Source organism: Lissotriton helveticus, chromosome 5_1 (assembly GCF_964261635.1).
Source record: "Lissotriton helveticus chromosome 5_1, aLisHel1.1, whole genome shotgun sequence".
Taxonomy (NCBI): Eukaryota; Metazoa; Chordata; class Amphibia; order Caudata; family Salamandridae; genus Lissotriton; species Lissotriton helveticus.
In genome coordinates, this window is record NC_136065.1 from 1118785416 (window position 1) to 1118807775 (window position 22360).

The following is a 22360-nucleotide window of genomic DNA, read 5'->3' on the forward strand; positions in this document are numbered from 1 at the left end:
TAAACCAGTCGTTGCCTGGATTTTAGCAAGCTTCAATTTCAGGGTGCCATTATATCCTTCCACCAAACCTGCTGACTGAGGATGATTAGCACTATGAAATTTTTGGGATATTCCTATACCACGACACACACTCTTCATCACACTTCCCACAAACTCACTTCCGTTGTCCGACCATACAATCCGAGGCATGCCGTACCTGGGGAAATACTCTTTGAGCAGAATTTTAGCTGTGGATAGGGCAGTATTATCCTTAAGAGGGTAAGCTTCAATCCATCTGGAGAATGCACAAACCACGACTAAAACATACTTCAAATTGTTGCATCTCTCCATGTGGATGAAATCTAACTGAATAACCTCAAAAGGATATGTCGGGAGGGCGAAATGGCCAGGTGGAGTGGGAGTGCCCTTTCCAGGATTATGCATCAAACATACCATGCAATTCTTAACCACTCTCTCTGCACATTTAGTAATCCCATCATTCTTCCATACAGGAGACAACAACTTGCATATGCCCTTCGAGCTAATATGTGCTGTGCCATGGGCCATTGTAACAACAGCAAGCACGTATGCATCTGGTAACATCCATCTCTGTTTCTCTGACAAATCAACCCAACATCCATCCTCATCTAATTTTCCCGTGCTTTCTTTCCACTTAGTCTTTTCCATTTCAGTGGCCTCGTTCTGTATTTCCTTCACACTCTCCACTGTGTCCTCACACATGCTAGTTTCTGCTGGCCATCTTACTGAATTCGCAACGTACATTCGATTTGTCAGATCTCTAGCTGTCTCTTTAGCAGTTTCGTCTGCAAACGCATTACCACGACCAACATCATCTGTCACTTTTCGATGCGCACTACATTTAATTATGGCCACCTGTTTAGGCAATGTGAGTGCACCTAAAAGGTCATTCACAAGCTGTCCATGCTGAATCTTCGTGCCATGCGACGTTAAGAATCCTCTTTCTTTCCACAATCGCCCATAACTGTGTGCCACACCAAAAGCATACTGACTGTCTGTAAACACATTCACCCGATTTCCTCTGGACAACACACACGCTCTCGTCAAGGCGACCAACTCAGTTGCCTGGGCCGAGTTTTGACTCAATCTCGCAGTTTCCACAATCGTACTCAACGTCACTACAGCATACGCAGTCGTCACATCACCATTCGGTAACTTAAAACAGGAACCGTCAACATACAAAGTACCATCGGGATCCACCAATGGAGTATCTTTTAGGTCAATACGACCCTTCGTTTCTTCCTCAGTTCTTAGATAACAGTCATGTGGTGCTACATCACTTGACTCCGTGTTGATCGGCAATAATGTTGCTGGATTCAACACATTACACCTTTTTATCCGTATGTGACTAGCCAGTAACGTCAGCTCATACCCAGACAACCTTGCGCTCGTAAAATGTTGAGTTTTCGTTCGGTTCAAGAGAGTGTCAACTGCATGCGGAACCATCACCGTGAGCATATTATCCATGACCAGACCTGCGGACTGTCGAATGGACGCCGCAGCTGCCGCTGTTGCTCTTAAACAACTCGGCAAAGCTCTAGCTACTGGGTCTAAGGTCGAAGAAAAATATGCGCAGGGACGCTGTTTGTCACCAAATTGTTGCGCCAGAACACTCAACGCACAACCATCCCTCTCGTGAACGTACAGTGTAAACGGCTTACTGTAATCAGGAGTACCTAACACAGGAGCCGAACACAACGCATCACGTAATTCAGAAAAACCTTTTTGACACTCTTCAGTCCATGGCAAAGGAGTCGGAACATCCTTGCACGTGAGAGCTAGCAATGGTTTCGCCAATAGTGAAAAATGTGGGATCCATTGTCTGCAGTATGACGTGATACCTAGAAAGGCACGTACATCTCTCTGAGTTTTTGGCACAGTCATTCGGGTAATCGCTGCAATTCTCTCTGGGGTCAACCTTCTCCCTTCTTTTGACAATAAGTGACCTGAGTAGGTTACTTCTTGGCAGCAATATTGCAGCTTGGAAGGTGACACCTTGTGATGTAAGTCACATAAATGCCGCAATACTGATACTGTAGCAGTTCTACAAATATCTTCGGTATCAGCGGCTACCAACAGGTCGTCAACGTACTGAATCAAGGCTGCGCCTGCCGGTAATATAAATGAATCAAGTTGACTTTTAAGGGCTTGACTGTAGATCGACGGACTCTCACAATAGCCCTGTGGTGCACGTTTTAGTCTAAAACTGCGACCACCTAATGAGAATCCGAATAGGTCTCTGCTTTCCTCAGCAATCGGGATACTAAAGAAAGCATTCTTTAGGTCAATCACTGTGAACCAGGAGGCAGACACTGGAATCAGGGTCAGCAAAGTCGTGATATCAGGGACCACGGGGTATTGTGGAATCACGATTTTATTTACTTCTCTCAAATCAATTATGAAACGATACACAGGAGGTTTAGATGGATCAGTGCGTTTTAAAATGGGTAACACAGGACTATTACACACATTTCCCCTAGTTTCTTCAACGACATCCTTTTTGATCAGATCGTGTACAATCGTTAATAGCGCCCGTTCTCCCTCAATGGAGATACGGTACTGTGGTATACGTGGCAATCGCACATTTGGTTTCAGCTTGATCGTATAATGTGGGAAGTGCAAAAGACCCACATCATTGGGACCTGTGGCCCATAGAGACGCGGGAAGGGAGCTCAATTCCGGCGGGAGTTTATCGATCGATAAGTACATAGGAGAGATTACTCTCCGACCTAATGTAAGCTCCACTCCTTCAGGAGAGCAATACAATGTCGCATATAACCGTTTTAACAAATCCAAGCCCAAAAGATTCTCACCACAACCAGTAGATAGAATCAATGGAGCCTCCAACTCACGAGGACCAATAGTGAGGGGCAAAGGGCTGGAGACAGAATTGCTAACCGGGGCGCCAGAGAATCCAATGGAAACATTTGTTAAGCCGGACAAAGGTGCGCCAGGGAGTTTCGAATGCATGATGGAACTTTTCGTCGCACCAGTGTCTAACAGAAAAGGCTCAACTACGCCAGATGTAGCAACTGCGACGTAAGGCCCACTCTGATCAACCGGAACTGATAGTACTCCCTCTCTCTGTCGGTTGCTGTCCTAGTAACGATCGTTTACAACAGTCTCATGTTCAACGTAATAGTCGTCCGCGTAATACTGTGCTGATTTATCGGACCTTACATTTCGCTGGTCAAAACAATTATTCGCGTCCGAGGACGTATTAGGGCGCTCAGTCTGATTTTGAAAGGTACCGCGACCTCTACCTCGAGATGCTTGTTGAGGACCACCACGACCCCCTCGTGCCGACACACCATTAAGGCGGTCACGCAAAGCTGGACAATCATATTTTATATGTCCCTCTCTTCTACAATATGCACATTGGTTATATCCAATCATAGATCTAAAGTCAGAGGAGTCAGGACGTGACTGTATTCTGTAGGATTGTGATTGTGGTCTATATTGCTGTTGCAAATCAGTGTGGTTTGAACGCGGAGGATATGCCTGCTGCAACAAAACCTTCGTTTTCAGCTCCTTCGTTTTCTTATCTACACGATCACTTTCTACTTTTTCCCTATTCTCATAGTATTGAGCCGTCGCTAATATCTGTGCAGTGGTTGAAACAGCCCATGCACTTTCTGAATTTTTCAATTTGTTGCATAGTTCCGGCAATAAATTCAACACGAATTTGTCAACAAACAACCGTTGGCCTCCCTCAGTGCCCATATCCTGACCACTATGATCGACAAATGCCTCTTCGAATCTAGTAAAGAAATCAGAGACACTCTCGTCCTTCTTCTGCTTACAAGCTGCTAATTTATCCCAGTTTACCCTCATCGCCGGCATAAGCGTTTTCATGAACGTAATTATTCTCTGGGGCAGATCCGAAATTACCTGCTCAGGCTTAGCCCCACCAACTTGTCGGCCATCAGCCGCTATTATTGCAGCCCAATCACCGCCTAACTCGTTCGCATGATTTTCCTGACGAATTTTCGCCCAAACCGGCTGTGGTACAACATTACCGAACAGCATGTCGATGTCGGCAAGGTTCATAATAGTAGCATCTACTAATTGAGACAACTCCTTGTAGTAACCCGCCGGATTCTTGCGTGGATCAGGCAAGGACTGTTTGACTTGTAAGACTTCTGATCGCTTCCATGGGAGGTGTATCCAAACTCTTTGGAAATGTGGAAGGACCGGAGGGGCAGCACCAGGATCACCTGGCATCCATACTGGCGGAAGCTCCCTCATAGGATACTGACCAGGAGCCGTTTTCCAATTTTCGAAGTCGTCATCATTAAATGACACGCTAGAAGGCACTGTGGATCTAAACGATAACAATCGCTCTAAGGCACGTCGTACATCTCCACCTACAATCATACCGCTCGAAAATTGACTCTGAAGTTCAATCATATCGGGCGGTACGTTATCTAAATGGTCATTATACCATTGTTCCCTCAAAAAGTTACACATTTCTTCGAACACGAATCTCTGTGTTGGCTCATTAAACTGAGAAAACGTCTCGAAAACCATGCGTGGGGGGTAGTTGGCAGGATGTCTTATCCACCTATGTGCCATTGTCACTAACGTCTCTTTTTCCCTTCCACTAGGGATCTGACTCCGTCTTTGGGGAGTTTCAGAAGTATCGGATGGAAATAACTGACCAGAAAGCGGTGAATAAAGGGTAGCAACAGTGTTAGGGATACGATTACGAACAGAAGGAGAAAGAAGAGCAGGAGCCACAACGTTAGAAGTGAAGGCAGACACAGCAGAAGCAGGCAAGGTAGTCGGGGTGGCAGGGACAAGAGGCTGAGAGGGTACAGGCAAAGGATCAGTAGGAATAGAGACAGGTGGTGCGACAAACTTAGGACCAACAACGGGCCGACCTGCAGCCGCCGGGACAACAGGAGGGACAACAGGCGGAACTACAGGAGGAACTACGGGGGCCGTAGCACCCTGTGCATAAGGGGGTGGCGATTTCATCAAATACGCTAACAGGGGATCCTCCTTTGAATCCTCTTCTTTCTTATCCTGACTAGTTGATAATACCGGATAACATTTGTCTATCCTCATATGATGTAATCTAATAGAAACTTCTATTTCTTTTTCTTCTTTATCTCGCTGACATTGTTGTACAACCTGCATTATCGGAACGATACCTTCTCTTTGATTCTTTTTAAGCTGTTTGATTTCTTTCTGTTTGGCCTCTTTACGCCATAACCGAAAGGAATCAAACATAGCTGGCCTAGCTTTCCTTTAAACAGCTTAGCTTCTAGATTATCTAAGATCGTGAGATCAAAACTTCCGTGCGGTGGCCAACTAAGGACACCATCTTTTTTCGTGTAACGGACCCAATATTTATTATATATAATAGGGCCCACACCATGTCGACTATAGAGCTCATATATCGGAGTTCCAACTGGAGGTATCGGACACGAGTCCTCCAACCGGGAATCCTTGTTGCAACATTTAAAGAAACCAAGAAAACCACTATGGCTAGGCATCGTGCACACTAACCTGGTATCAAACTTCAAGGGTTACCGAAACACTAATTCTTCATGAAAAACAAAACCCTCGGTTTTTGGCAATTGCAATTGTCAAATAACAACTAAGGACCAACAACTAAGAACCACAAATGCAATGGAACCATGCAATACAACAAAGCTTCAATAAGCTGCAACAACCACTAAGGACTGGGAGCGACCCACAAATACTTAACTGAAAATACAATGGCGTCACCCGGAAGGCCCGTCTATCGTCTCGCTTGTACGAAAGGTCTACGCCAGGCGTCGAAAACAGGTCGACAGTCAGGGCATCAGTCCGTCGCAGCCGTCAGGAGGCGGGAATCTTCGCGGGAAAAATCTTCGGACCACTTATTTCGACAACAGGATCGATGAAGCGGGGTGCACCTTTTCCTCGGAGATTTCACACGAAGTTCCTCACAATCGTCAGGCTTTGGACCGGTACCGCCGATGTCGCCCCGCGTTGGGCGCCAAACTGAAGGACTGGACTATTTAAGGCCCAGCGGTGCCAGGGAACAACACCTAAAACCTTCGTGGGATACCTGTTCTGGCGCACTAAGACAGAGACACGGGAGACTTCCTTCGGCGTCAAAGATCAGCGTTTATTACTGCAGGGATGCAAAAGTCATGGGAAGTACAACAGAGTGTAGGTTCCGAGAGCCTGCTTCAAATTGTATTTGTGGGTCGCTCTCTTTTATACAAGATCTTGTCATTGCACAATATGTAAGCAAAAGGTTACAGCTCAGTTCCCACAGTAAAATTCAAAAGGATCGCTTTCATGTATTCAGAACCCCGGAACATAATTACAATAACATCACCAGTTTCAACTGTAAAAGCACATCTTCCCACCATTAGGTACATTCCACTTGACGCTGTAAATAAGCAAAAGAAAGAGACAAGAACAGCTGCAAGGAAGTCAGACAACAGGGGAGAGAGTGTGTGAGGATAATATTGGATGCGTAATCGTAGCTTAAAAGGGCTTGATCCCAGCACGTGCGAGGCTGGAACAATAGACCGGCACGGCGGAATCACCTCCGAGCGGAGGCAACTGCTTTAGCAGTTGTCCTTCCCCTAGCCATAAAAGACGCATGAAAGGAATATGCTTCTACCGTAAAGCTTGGGAACAGAGGGTCACGATGCGGGCAGTTGCCTGTTCGCTGACTACGTGAGGGCAAGAAACAAAATGGATGCCGTATCTAAAATGGAACCCGAGGGCTCATTGGTAAAAACCTGTAAATGAGATTAATTCTTCTGAGTAGCATGGCGATACCGCGTACACTTACTAAACTCGTCATTTACGGTTCATAGATACCACACTCGTCCATATTCGGCGATGCCCAAAACGTCGTGACGATTTACACGGAACCTCACCACGTGCGCAGTCTGTGTCCTAGGGCCAGTGAGGGCCCTGTCACAGTTTTGGCTGATTCCCAGCTACCCAGCAGGTAGTGGGCAGCTGCACCGTTTAGGCGCAATTTGAGTGAAAGTCCCTGGGAGGGACAGAGATGGCACAGAGGTGCCAGGCCTTCTACAGCTGCGCAGCACTTAGTGCCAGCTGCAACGTTTAGGCCCTGTTGTTGTTCCCAGCTGCCCAGCAAGTAGTGGGCAGCTGCAACGTTTAGGTTTGCGCCGGTGGCGCACCCCTGACTGGCGCTGCGTTGGCAGCACGCCCTGAGATTCTGGACACAGGGCATTTGAGCCCCTTCTTGAGATGGCCAGTTGGCCAGGGGGCTGGTATGTGGATAGGGCGCAAGGCCCTAATGTGATTTTTGCGCAATGTGATTTTACACTATGTTTGTGATGATAATTGCCTAAATTTGATTGAGGTGCTAGAGTGATGTGGTGCTAGGCAATGTAATGCATTTAGTATGTTTTGCGCACCCTGTGTTTTATACCTCTAAACTGTGGTTTATGATTATGAAGGTGTATGCTAGTGAGATGATATTTCACTCTGTGCTTGACGTCCCTAAATGTGATTTATTCTTAGGATGCAGTCTAATGTGTTTAGACTAGTGAGAGATTGCCTACTGTAGTTATACTGTTTAGGCCTAAATGTGATTGCTGCATAATGTGCTTTGCCTTTATGCTTGTGTTATACTCTAAAGGTGCTCATGCTTAGAAGTTTGCTTTGCCTAGTATGTTATACTAGAGAGGATATGTGTCCATGCGTGATCTATGCCTATGGTTATTAGTATTGCGTAGTGTGTACCTACCTGTTACCAGTGGTTACTGGTTGTGATCTATAATTTTTATTTGGTGTGACAGTTATTCTAAGTGCTAATTCTACTTAGTGCTGATTTTGACACTGGCCCACGTGGCCCTGTCCTGGTGTAAATATTCCCTTGTGAATATTGCCCATGCCAGTTGGCACAATGTATATTGTGTGACTACTATCTGATGTGTTTTGACAATACAAAAGTTATTTTTATATAACCTTGTGTGGAGATCCTTTTGTAGTGTGCCTAGGATGTTGTTGCTGTTGTGTGCGTGCGCAAATGCTTCACACATTGCCTCCGGGATAAGCCTGTCTGCTCGTGCCAAGCTACCGAGGGGGTGAGCAGGGGTTATCTTGGCGTGTGACTCCCTTGCCCTGACTAGAATGGAGGTTTCTGCCTGGCTTTGGCGTAAGCCTTAGCCAACCAGAAATCCCAGTTCTAACAAGTAGCATGAGGCAGAAGGAAGGCAAGTGGTGAGAAGAGCAGCGTGAGGCAGAAGAAAGGCAAGTGAGGAGAAGAGCAGCTTGAGGTACGAGGAATGAGAGTAAGGAGAAGAGCAGCATGAGGCACAAGGATAGCAAGTGAGGAAGAGAAGAGCAGCATGAGGCAGAAGGAAGGAGAGTGAGGAGAAGAGGAGAGTGCGGAGAAGAGCAGTGTGAGGCACAGGATGGAGAGGGAGGAGTATGTGGGAGCGAGAGTGGTGTAAGAGATGGTACTAGAGAGAAACATTAATAAAACTAAATAAACTGGACACATTCTATGGATACATTTTGAAGATGCTATAATAATTGGTGCCCTAGAGTATTCGACCACAAACAGACACCAGGCTCCCAGAAACTTCTCATTTTCAGTGATAGGCTCTCAAAAGTGTTACGAATGGGAGCTTTTTATAGACACTTTTGAAGGGCAAGCTTTTCATATCTCAATGTCACTGATCATCTTCAGCCTGGTACAAATCAACCCATGTCTCATGAGGCATAATGCAAGATGCACTCTAGCAGCGTAAGTGTAATGCACAAGCAACATGCAATCAATGCTACAGTTTGCAACATGAAAACAGGGCCACATTTCCCTGGCCAAGCCCAAGTGTGCTCCATTGCAAAGAGTGTTTATTTGCAGGCTGCAATGGTGCGGTGTAACTCCACATCCAACCTACACCGTGCCACGGAGACGGCAGTAAAGTATAATGGAGGCGATGACTGACCCTCCGCACGGTCTTACTATGAACCTTTGAACCAGTGGAGAAGTGTGGCTCACTGGTTAGAGGAGGCAGACCTGGAAGCAGAGGTCAGACCGGGACCAGGGTTCAATTCCCGGCTCGGCGGGTTCTTGAGTCCTAAAATGTCCATGGACTCGACAATTCTCGCTCCGGTGCCTACTCGATTCACGGGTTCACACTCTGCGACTCTGGGCAATAGCTTGCTTAATCTCCACAACGGCCCCTCGCGGCGGGATGCCTGGCTTTCACCTTGAGGATACCCTGCCAGGGTTATCTCACAGGGGAATACTGTAGTATTCCTATTTGATGTCATTTCCAGAACCTTTGATGTCACTTAGAATGCTGTAGTGTCTTGAGCTCATTCTGCTGTGAGCTGCTCCTGTGTTAACTGCCTGTTCCTTCTTGTGGATGTCAAGTTGTCATTTCCTCATTAAAAGCTGTAACTCAGAACCTGCGTTTGGATTGAATTACTACATAAATTCTGGCGATTTCCAAAACATTCATGATACTGTTTCTCTGAATACTTCTAATGTTGTTTCTCCAAATTCTATTTCTCAAGCGTGCTCAGTTCAACCTGTTAATCTACGCTGTAGTTCTCGTGTAAAGCATGTTCCTGTTAAGCTCAAAGACTACGTTTGCTCTTAAGTTTCTGCTTTTTATGTTTCTCTTTCTTTTTGTTCTTGGGTTTATTGTTTTTTTTTTTTTTTTTTTTTTGTTTTTCGGTGGGAGGTGTGTAGTATTCCTATTTGATGTCATTTCCAGAACCTTTGATGTCACTTAGAATGCTGTAGTGTCTTGAGCTCATTCTGCTGTGAGCTGCTCCTGTGTTAACTGCCTGTTCCTTCTTGTGGATGTCAAGTTGTCATTTCCTCATTAAAAGCTGTAACTCAGAACCTGCGTTTGGATTGAATTACTACAAATACCAGGACGGGTTCCCTAAGCAAGCGCTTAGAAACCGCTTGGTGATTTGCGCTATATAAATTCCTGTACATTTACATTTACATTTACATGATGGAATTACCGAAATCTTCTTAAAGTTGTACAGTGCCATGATTGCAGACAGCTTGTCTCTGTCTGCTCCTACAGCTGCAGTCAGCAAAGCATGGAAGACCCAGTGTAAACAGTGGATGAAGCCTACATGAGGAAGGCAACTGAAAGGAAAGACAAACCAATTTGCCTAAACGAGCCGAGTGCTGTGACAATAGGCATCAAACTTGACGGCAATTGGAGAATGGTAATGTCCCTGCTAACCTTTAAAATCCTGACCCACTTACTAGCACACACCCCTCTCCGTCACTCTTCCCGGGGAACTTTGTACATCCTCTTTGTGTCACCAGTTACAAAACAGACTGAATATAATAATTAATTTTAATGGAAATAAACATTTTACTAATAATGAAAATACAAATATTCACAAGGTAGCGATTTGTAGCACACAAATTGAAATGTACGTTTTCTCTTCACTGTGCATGCCTAGATTAGCACCACCTCAAGGGTGCCTTGCTGAACAAGAAAAAGGCTTGTTCCATTTAAAAACCAGCATAAGCATGAGCGAGTTCATGAGGTGGGGACAATAGCAGTGCGTGCTGATGGCCAACCAAAAGCATCCCTAGATAAATACTCCACAGGATGAGCAAGACTACGAGAAGGTGGGACATCGAAGCAAATAACCCACTGAAAAGCAAGCTTTTCCGAGTGCCACTTCCCTTAACCAATCAGCAGTGATGGAGGGAGTCAAACCCCACAAAGAATACACAACAGATCATCCTGCAGGGCAAGCGCTGTAGGCTAGACCTAAAATAAAAAAATACAAATTCACTGAAAAAACTAAAGGTTACAAGGATGTTATATTTAGGAATTCGCTTTTAAAAATCCTTAGAAAATCACAGAAAAAACCAAAGGTTACAGGGACGTTATAGTTAGGAAATGGAAATAAAAAAACCTTATACGTTCACTGAAAAAACAAAGGTTACAGAGCTATTATAGTTAGGCTCACGTTTCACTCCTACAAAACCAGTGAAATTCAGCAGTTATAGGTAACTATATCTCATGCCTTGCAATGCACTGCTTATGACCTGGCATAATACATCACTCATGACATGGACAGGGACATCATGGATGACACCACTGAGGATATCTCAAATGACATCACTGATTACATCATCCAGAAAATGACTAACACACCCATTCCCACCCCTATACACCCTTTCATACAACCACTCCCACACAACCATTCATAAACACCTTTCACAGCCAGCACCATCACACCCATTCACTAATTCATAGATCTACACACACACATCCACTCACTCACCTATACATTCACTTATACACTCACTCAATCACTAATACATCCACTGACATAACCACTCATATACCCATACAGCCACTCACACACTGAGTCAGTCACCCATAGGACTACTCACATGCCTACTTACTCACCCGGAGTCAATCACACTGCCACTTACTTGTTCATACAGCTACACATACACCAACTTACTTACTCCTACAGATACTAACACCTACTCACTCACCTATACAGTTATTGACACAAGAACACACTCACCCATACAGTCACCTTCACATTCACTCACTCACCCACACAGTCACTTATATATACCTATCACTCACCTATACAGCATTCCACATACTCAGTTACTCACCCAGATACCACTGACACATCCATGTACTCACCCATACAGCCTCTCACACATGCAATCTATAAGCCCATACAGCCACTGACTCCCCCACTCACTCATCCAAACAGGCAGTCACACACCCCGTCACCCACCCAAACACACAATCTGATACCGATATAGCCTCTCACGTACCTACTCACACACCAATACAGCCACTTGGACACCAACAGACTGATACAAACATTCACCCAACCAGTCACTCACCCATATATTCATTGAAACACCTAATCACTCACTTATACTGTCAGTTACACCGCCACTGAATCATCCATACAGGCACTCACACAACCACTGGTTCACCAAGACACTTTGGTGTATATATGTAACACTGATAAACTTTTCAAAAACACTCAAAGTCAGTGGATGATGTCATTTGAGATGTCATCGGTGATATCATTTGAGATGTCATCAGTGATATCATTTGAGATGTCATCAGTGATGTCACTGACTAAGTCATGAGTGATGTAATGTGTGAGGTCATAAGCAGTGCATTGCAGGGACACGAGCTATCGTTAGCATAGCATAACTGCTGAATTTCACAGGTTTTAAACAAGTGAAACCTGAGCCCAACTAGAACGTCTCTGCAACCTTTGTTTTAATCAGTGAATATATATATATATATGTTATATATATATATATATATATAACACACCCCTCTTCACTCGAAAGAAATATATAAATATTTAGGAGGCAAAGCCCTCTAAAATGTAAGTGGAGCCTGGTACTGCCCTTCCCCAGTCATCCTGCAAGAGTAGTCTATACTGTCCACATGTAAGCTTTCTTTGGGTTACTGTCTGGAATCAATACATAAATCGCAGAGCCATCCAAAGTCATGTGACCCAGTACAGTGGTAGATCTCACAAATGAGTTGGGAAAAAAATGCTAACTTTCTAAAATTGACATTTTCGAAATGTTAACTTAAAAACTTAACATCTGACTCCACATTAAAATTTTAAATTACAATGTAATTGTAAACAGCATATCTCTATCTGCTCCCACTGAGCTTATTAAATGTACAAAGGTAATCCAGGGTTAGTCAATAGGAGTGATGGGCCTTGCAACAGTGAAAAATGAAATTAGGAGTCTTTAACTGCCAGACATGAGAAACCTAAGTACACAGGGCCTACTTTTTAAATACAATGCACCTTACCCGGTGAGAATTTAGGGCCTTCATTAATGGTAACATATAATTATTATAAAGGAAGGTTTAGGCCTTACAAAAGGCTTATTTTGCCAAGTCGAAATGGCAGTTTAAAACTGCTCTACAGGCTGCAGTGGCAGGCCTGACATGTTTGAAAAGGCTACTTTAGTGGCCCCCTTGTGCCCCCTTTTCTCGGAGTTTGTGTGCCCCCTTGTGCCATTTTTGCCCGTAGCTGCCCCCTGTGCCATCCCGCCCCGCTCCCCGCTTCCCGCCGCCGTGAGTAAGGACACGCCCCCTTTGCCTTCTGTGCCCTCCCCGCTCCCGCCTCCCAGCTGCTCCTCCCTCCCTCGCACTTCGCCATAAATGGCGACCGTGCGCACGCGCAGCGGGCGGCACCGATTGTGCGCCGAAGGCGCGCCAAAGGTAAGCCCGTCCGCGCCTGGACCGCTGGCCCCCGCAGACACCAGCCCACCCGCCGGACCTACGCCGCCACCGAACTCTACGCACTCAACGTCGGCCGACTCCCAGGATGCTACCGAGCCACCCCGAGACGCACCCACGGACCCTTCAGTTGCCACTCCTGCAAGTTCTCCTGCACCCGGTCCTGCACTGCACCCACCAAGCCGAGCACCAGCAGCAACCACCTGAAGTGCATCCTGCTCAACACCCGCTCCATCCACAGACACGCCGTAGAGCTCTGGAACCTGCTCGACACAACATCACCAGACGTCGCCTTCCTCACGGAAACATGGATGAACGCCTCCTCAGCACCCGACATCGCCATCGCTATCCCGGAGGGATACAAGATCACCCGGAGGGACCGCGGCAATCAGACCGGAGGAGGCATCGCCATCATGCACAGGAACACCATCCGTATCACGACCAACACCGACGACATCCCCAACCTCGCAACCGCCGAACACCTGCACTTCCAGATCCACACCAACCCCAAGACCCCCCTCAGAGGCACCCTCATCTACAGACCCCCGGGGCCACGCACACAATTCAGCGAAGACATCGCCGACTTCATCAGCCCGCACGCCCTCCCCTCCGCTGACTACATCCTCCTCGGGGACCTCAACTTCCACCTGGAGAACAACAACGACCGCAACACCACCACCCTGCTGGACAACCTCGCCAACCTCGGTCTCAAGCAGCTGGTGACCACCCCCACCCACTACGCCGGACACACACTCGACCCAGTCTTCTCATCCAGCAAGGACATCGCCTTCAGCCACACCACCGGACTCCACTGGACGGACCACAGCTGCGTCCACTTCAGCTTCACAAAGAACACGATCCACCACCACCAGCAACAGGTTGCACGCAGAAGCTGGAACAGGATCACAACCGACCAGCTCACCGCATTCCTGAGCCAGGACCCCCCTGCCAGCTCAGCGAACCCCAGCCAAGCCGCCAACAACCTCACGAAGTGGATCAGCAACTGCGCAGACGACCTCGCCCCCCTGAAAATCCCGCCCAGCAGACCCAGCAGTAAGAAAGCACCATGGTTCACCGACGAACTCAAGAGCTCCAAGAAGAACTGCAGAGCCTTGAGAGAGCCTGGCGCAGAGACCCAACACCAGACAACATGACCACCCTCAAGCTCGCCACTCGAAAACACCACCAACTGATCCACACCACCAAGAAAACCGCATTCAAGGAACGACTGGACAACAACGCACACAACAGCAAGGAACTCTTCAACATCGTCAAAGAGCTCTCCAACCCCAACGCCGGAAACAACGACATCACCCCATCACAAGACCTCTGCAACTCCCTCGCCTCCTACTTCCACGACAAGATCGCAGACATACACAACAGCTTCAGCACACAACCGACGCACCCCACGACCGCACCAACGCCCCCCACCACCACCCTCCGCGCCTGGACCCTGATCAGCACCGAAGACACCCGTCGCACGATGAACTCCATCCACTCCGGATCTCCAACCGACCCCTGCCCGCACCACGTCTTCAACAAGGCCGACGCTGTCATCGCACCCTACCTGCGAGACATCATCAACACCTCCTTCGACACCGCCACCTTCCCGGAGAGCTGGAAGTGATCCAGCCAAAATTATGCATAAATGTTTCTATCTACTACCACCAAACTTACACTTCAACACTAGGCCCATATCAACAACAGAGCGACTGAATCATTTGGAATTTTATTATCAAGCATTAGAAAAAGTCATAAAGAGAGGTTTATTCAGAATTAATAAAAAGAGCATAAATCAAGAATTATTATTCATTAGCAGAAATAAGTCAAATTTAGCATTTCCAAATCCTAACTATCTCTCTGTCTCTACCCTCATCACCTAGAAATAAAGCATATAATAAAGACTCCTTTCCTTACGATTGTAGTCCATCAGCATATCACGTCCCTCAGGAATCTCGAGCGCAAGCCAAATGTCTGCTGTTTGGTCTGATTCTTATACTCTAAAATAAGCTGAGCTAACTATTTTTCACATTCCAGCAGATGAATACTAGCTCTCCATTGGCTGAGCCACCTCGTGCCACAGTAAATTGTGACATCTCCTTCTCACATGTCCGGGCAAATCCACTAGTTCATTGTTCATGCAGAAGTCTTGGCAGCACTTCCTTAGACTGCTACAATTTGTAGCGAAAAGGAGTTCAAGCAATGCAAATCTATCACGTCTCTTCCTTCCAAAATTGAGCCTGTCCGTTCTGAGCTCCGTGGCACGTTAGCAAATTTCTCCACAGAGTCATCTTTTAGCAGTTCTTTCCAAAACCTTTCAAAATAAAAGCTCATAGGCTTTTCATCCTTTTCAGAATTATTTTCTCTTGTGGCTTTTCATCAACAGGCCTCTTATCAAAAAATGTCATTTTTCTGCGCCACCTTTGCTTGCGTCACTTTTTTAAAAGTGCACTATTTTTCTGCAGCCATCTCTAAGCTTCATTAGTATAACTATTATATAAACAAACATAAAAGAGAAATTAATGAAAGAAATACAATTTGTTCTGTTGCCACTCTCCATTGGTAAAGATAAACCTATTAGTCTAAGTTACCTAGCTGTAATGCACAAATAAAGCAGCATTTTATATCTACCATTCTTCTTATTATCCAGCAAGGTTCTTTATGCACCTATAGAGAATAGAGTGACACCACATAGACAGGGAAGCAAAATAAGCACATGCCATTTATTCTAAACAGCTGCAGTAAATTTTTGACATGACAAATAGACACGATTAATTTATTATTTTCACAAACAAGGAAATGCAACATAATGCACATTTATGAGCACACGTTAGTAGCCCTTTATGTAATTTCTCGTGTATGTAACAAAACTAGGTTGAATTAATACACATACAGCACAGATCATTAATATTATTAATTAATTATGGAAGTGTAACTTCACGAGCTGAAATGTAATTCATTTCTGAATCTCGCTCCATCAGAAGCAAGCCGAACTCAGCGCTCTACTGAAGAAACCTTCAGCGGACCCCACCGAACTCAAAAACTACCGCCCCATCTCGCTCCTCCTGTTCCCGGACAAAGTCATCGAGAAGACCGTCAACAAGCAGCTGGCCGCCTTCCTCGAGACGAACGGATCCCTCGACCACTCGCAGTCTCGCTTCCGGGCCAACCACAGCACCGAGACCGCCCTCATCGCCGCCACTGATGACATCCGAACCCTGCTCGACAACAGGGAAACAGCGGCCCTCATCCTCCTGGACCTCTCCGCGGCATTCGACACTGTCTGCCACCGCACCCTAGTGCAGCGCCTCTGCAACATCGGAATCCAGGAGAAGGCACTAGAATGGATCATCTCCTTCCTCGCCGGAAGAACACAGAGAGTCCGCCTCCCCCCGTTCAGATCAGAAGCCACCGAAGTCATCTGCGGCGTTCCTCAAGGCTCCTCGCTCAGCCCCACCCTCTTCAATGTCTACATGAGCCCCCTGGCGGCCATCGCACGCCAACACAACCTCAACATCATCTCTTACGCCGACGACACCCAGCTGATCCTCTCCCTCACCAACGACCCCGCCACCGCCAGAGCCAACCTACACGAAGGGATGACAGACGTTGCCAAGTGGATGATGAACAGCCGCCTGAAGCTGAATTCGGACAAGACGGAGGTCCTCATCCTGGGCTCCTCGCCCTCCGCCTGGGACGACTCCTGGTGGCCCCCTGCCTTGGGCAGTGCACCCAAACCTACAGACCACGCACGCAATCTGGGCTTCATCCTGGACTCCTCCCTCTCCATGACCAGACAAGTCAACGCCGTCTCCTCGTCGTGCTTCAACATCTTGCGCATGCTACGTAAGATCTTTCGGTGGATCCCCACCGAGACAGAAAGACGATCACCCAGGCCCTCGTCACCAGCCGACTGGACTACGGCAACTCCCTCTACGCCGGAACCACTGCCAAACTCCAGAAAAGACTCCAGCGGATCCAGAACACCTCGGCAAGACTCATCCTCGACATCCCCCGACACAGCCACATCTCCGGACACCTGAGAGACCTGCACTGGCTCCCGGTCAACAAGAGAATCAGCTTCCGTCTCCTCACCCACGCACACAAAGCCCTACACAACCAAGGCCCAAGATACCTCAACAGCCGCCTCAACTTCTACACTCCCACACGTCAGCTTCGATCGACCAACCTTGCCCTCGCCGCCGTCCCCCGCATCCGAAGAGTCAACACAGGAGGAAGGGCCTTCTCCTACCTGACCGCCAAGACTTGGACCTCCCTCCCGACCCACCTCCGCCTGACCCAAGACCACCTCGCCTTCAGGAAGCAACTCAAGACCTGGCTGTTCGAGCAGTAGTGGACCCCCCTCCCCAAGCGCCTTGAGACCCTCCGGGTGAGTAGTGCGCTATATAAATGCTTGATTGATTGATTGATTGATTGATTGATCTCAATGAGTGCTGCAGGCCCACTGGTAGCATTTAATTTACAGGCCTTAGTTGCATGTAGTACCATCTACTAGAGACTTACAAGTAAATTCAATGTGCCAATTCATTGTAGGTCAGTTCAACCATGTTTGAAGGTGAGAACACAAACACTGCTAACCAGTGCTAGAGTCCTAAGGCCAAAAAGAATTAATCCAGCAAACTGGAAGTGTGACGTCAACACGTTTGTGTGAATACCATGTCAGGGATGTAAGGTCTAATACACATCACATGATTTACTATCAGCTCATTCTGAAGCTTTGAGGTGTTTTATATTTGGGTGATATCAATTAGTTTTTGGAAGCTATGAAAAGTAACTCTGTGTTTGTTGAGGAAAATTGGGTGTGTACAGGGAATTAAGAGGCTAATTCACATAATACTGAGACTTTACAAGAAGCCTTTCCTTTAGCCCTGTTATGGGGATATTGCTCCATTCATCAGAAACATCTGAGTGTGCTGTTTTTGCTCTGGGTGATGTTAGACTTCAAAAGACCTTCTTTCAGATGAATTGCTCCTAGGGAATATAGGCAAGCAGTGTTTGCTCAGAAATATTATTCCTGTATTTATCAAGACGGTTTGTATGTTCGAAAAATCTTTCATGTTGTCTGATGTACAAATTTTGGTAAAAGAATAGTCTCAAAGCCATTGGTGGCTGGCACGGATCGGGGGTGGCAGAAGAAAGAAAAAAACTGCACTTACCTTATCACCTTGTCTCTCCGAATCTCTACTGACCAGAACGGAAGTAGAAAGCATACAGGCTCTCTTAAACCAATCACTCCACTGCTGTCAGCAGTGTTGTGATTGGTCTGAGCACCGTGATTCTGCGCTCAGGCAGGCAGCGGAAGCCTGTGCATGTTTTCTTCTCAGGCTGTGCATTACAACTGGTGGGGAACAGGCAGAGCACACATGACTGTTTGGCCGGCTCAAAATGGCCGGCCAAACCATCATGCTCTCTGACAGAGTGCACTTACCACTCCTCCCCTTGCTCCGTGAGCAGAGAAGCCCAGCCCCACCACGCAAAACGACTTCAGCAGGGAAAAATACAATTTTAATAAAATTGTGTTATTATCATTTTATTTTTCCTTTTTTACACTGCTGAAAAACAGCAGGGCAAACCTTCTCCACCTTAGCGGAAGAGCCACCACTGCTCAAAGCAGCTCACAGCAGGCTCAAAACGTCAGTGAGACATGTTACTGATGAGCTTGTGCTTTCTTATTATTGTTGAGTGAATATGAAATTCCACCCATGCTGTCCATAACATTGTATTAAGTACACTACATTGGACCTAGGCAAGAAAAGTTCCCTTCTCCCATCCCTGCAAGCAGATGTTGCGCCTAACATAGAGAGGACATAAGACTGCAGGGGATTTGTTTTCCTCTGCGCTCTCCTGAGTGTCAGCACGGAAATCATGGCTGCCCTTACTTTTATGTCTTAACACTTACTCTCGGACTTACAAAAGAGAAAGGAATGGTGGTCAGAATCACCAGCTCAACTGGTGGTCCCAGCCCTGAGCAGCCGCAGGAAAGCTACCGCCTCAACTTGTAACTGGCATAGATTCACAGTACCTTGGGCGGCACCGGTTAAAACACATTGATGATGTTGAAAGATCTCCTACATTGCAAACTCACTCACCTTTTGAAATACTGAAAACCTGCACTTCGTTTCTTTCTCAAACCAACTCTCACTTAACCCAATGTCTTGTCACATGTTCTTCCTTTGTAATTTGAAGTGAATGATTAACGACTAAGAATCTTTTCCGAAAATCAAACTATATCCATATTTCCACTGGATATTCCGTCTCCAAGGGGCTTCAGGCATCAGGAAACATTGGTGAACTTACCTGTGAATCTAAATCTATCAAGGAGGATTGCGAATGACATCAAACGTGTTTAAAATGTTCGCCTTCGCCACTCTCAGTTAAATCCATTCCGAAAATACTAGCGAAGCCAGTATTTGCCTAGCTTTATAAATACAAAGCACATGCAAGAGTCATCTCTTTAAAATCAGAACAAATATTTTATTGGGACTGCCCATACCCCCTGCGCTCTTCTAGGGAAAATACCATCACCCTGGCGCTATGCGCAGCGATCAGGTTCTGCTATCGAAATGGGGCACAGACACTGTCCCAACGCACACACACGGGCACAAGATTTGAGACTTATTAGGCATGGAAAAATTAACACCAGTTATAAGCCAAACCTTTACCAAATTTGAGGAAACGTGGGGAACGTGAATAAAACATTTATCTGCCGTATACCGTGAACTCACACGCCCAATATATTTACTCGTCGTGCACCCAGGCTGACCATCCAGGCATTAATAAGAATGGATGGCGACAGAATGTTACGATATTATTTTGAATGAACATTAACTGTTTTGTTTCTCTCCCTATGTTGGACACCCTCCTTTGCTCCCCACCCCGTTTCCTTTACCGTCCTTCATGTCCATTGGATGTAGGGAAGGATGCTGTAATCTAAAATCAATAATGAATGATACAATCCTAAAATCAGAAAAACGACCTCCCTCTTCATGAGGGAAACGACAATGCCAACAAAATGGTTTCTATTTGCATCTCACCTTTGTCTATTCAGGAAGCGCAAGGCTAACAACAATGTAAAGAATATGGAAATACCTACAATTTGGCTTGAAGCCATGTTACCACTCCTAGTGAAATATTAAAAAGAATCTCTTACCTTACGCTTGTTTGTAGGACACACGTAGAGATAGCTCAGAATCGTCTTCAGGCCCACTTTGTCGTTCATCTTCTCGTATGTTGTTCCATAATCTGTGGATCTGCAATTCAAACAAAGGGCTAATGAGTCTGAATGTATTTACAAAGACAGGTCACTGGGGCATTTCTCGCGGTGATGCATGTTCTACAAAGATTCCTGGCTCTCCTGCGCCCTCGTGAAGATTTGAGATACGATCTACAATGATTAATTATGTATGTGCAACATTAAATACACGTTTACCTAATCCATTCTAATTTGATTTGCATGCTCTCTAGCTGCCCTAAGTAATAAACAAACAGTGAGCGTCAACCGAGAACAGAAAATAACCCAAGGTTACCATCATGAATACCAAATAACAAAACATTGCATTTTGCAGAACCATATATCCGTAGTTTTGCTGCAGGGTTCTAGGGCAGAGCATTACACAGCCAGAAAATGAATACAAGCAGAAAATACCATTGCCAGGCTGTTTACAAGCAGTAGCTTTGCAATACATAGGAAGTTTGAGGAAAGAAAGGCTCCTCAAAGGCAAAATTAACTATAAAAAACTATGAAGTGACTTAATTCGCCATACATGGACCATTGACAACGATATCTTCGATAAACAAGACCTAGCGACACTGGCTACTGAAACAGCCTGGAATGGGTGAATACGTGAATGAATGATTGTATAGGTGTGTCACTACAACTTTTTCATTTCTTTACCTACTTTTGTACTAATTGTAGCCTTTTGACGCCAAACACACCTTTGCAAACAGGGTTCGCACCAAAACAGTTGAAATACGTCTTTCTGAGGATCCCAAAAACTTTTTAAGATGACACTGGGCAAAGAGAGACAGGTAGAGAGGTAGGCATAGAGAAGATGAGAGGTTCAGATACAGAAAAAGACAACGGTGAGCTAGAAAGAGAGATTACATTTCCTTTCCCCTGGGAGCCCCATGGAAGGTGGGGGCCCTGGGCAATTGCCCACTTTATCTATCCCTTAAAACGTCTCTGCATGCCAAGGCTATCCCAGGCAAAAAGTGTGGCAATTGCATGAGTGAGGATCAGGATGGTCATCTGCTCCCATTGAACCATTTTTGGCTCACAGGCAAGTTTGTTAAGGAGCATGAGGGATGCCCGTGGCATATGACCACAGGTGGGCCCTCAATACTCAAGAAGAGCTGGATGATACAAGAGGAAAAGAAAAACTGGGAGGCCTGTAACAAACCTGACTTGGATAAGCAAGACAAAAGTAGCAATAAATTGCATATGCATATGTTCACAGTGAATTCAAAACAAGATTGCGTTAATGGAATCAACAAATTCGTACTTTTGGTCATTCCGTGCTAACAAAAGTATATAGAACATTCAATTTTACTTCTAGGTTGCAAATTCGATAAACAGTATAAAAATTATTTAGAATAAAAAGGGCTTTGCCAAACTATGCCCACTCAAGTGAACTTGTTCTCAAAATAGCACCTCTCAAAACCCTGAATGAAAAGTGCCATGTTCAAGGAGAAAAATGACAATTATCTTATCATAAAATCATCTATCTTGAAAGAACAAACTAAATGAGAAACCAATATTGTCTTTTTTCGATGAGGTTCTACAAGTCCATGGCTTGTTATAACTCTATTTAGAAATGCTTTCATGGCCTCGAAGGAAGCAGGGGGGAATTGCGCAACCAGTTCAGGCGGGTTTAGTTTCTCAAAATATTTTGTTCTACTGTTGTTCAATTGTCTTTCCTTCTCCTACTCAGAAAACACATTATTTCATGTTTCACAGAGGAATCCAGTTGCTAACAGTCCTTTTGATGACCAATCAGCTCTGCCTCCTCCTCCACTTCTGGTTAATGGCCAGGAAGAATAGACAAATTGATGTGATAAGAGCTTTTCGAGTATTTTCTATTTTGGGA

The 22360-nt window shown here is 45.8% G+C and overlaps 1 protein-coding gene across 1 annotated transcript in view; it reads right to left on the reverse strand.

The window, feature by feature from the left end:
* Positions 1-22360, reverse strand: part of LOC144752596 (VPS10 domain-containing receptor SorCS1-like) — a 1975184-nt gene that overhangs the window by 1604758 nt on the left and 348066 nt on the right. Inside the window, exon 3 of the mRNA XM_078640477.1 lies at positions 20425-20524. Coding sequence (XP_078496603.1) covers positions 20425-20524 — 100 coding nt within the window. The remainder of the gene's footprint in view (positions 1-20424; positions 20525-22360) is intronic.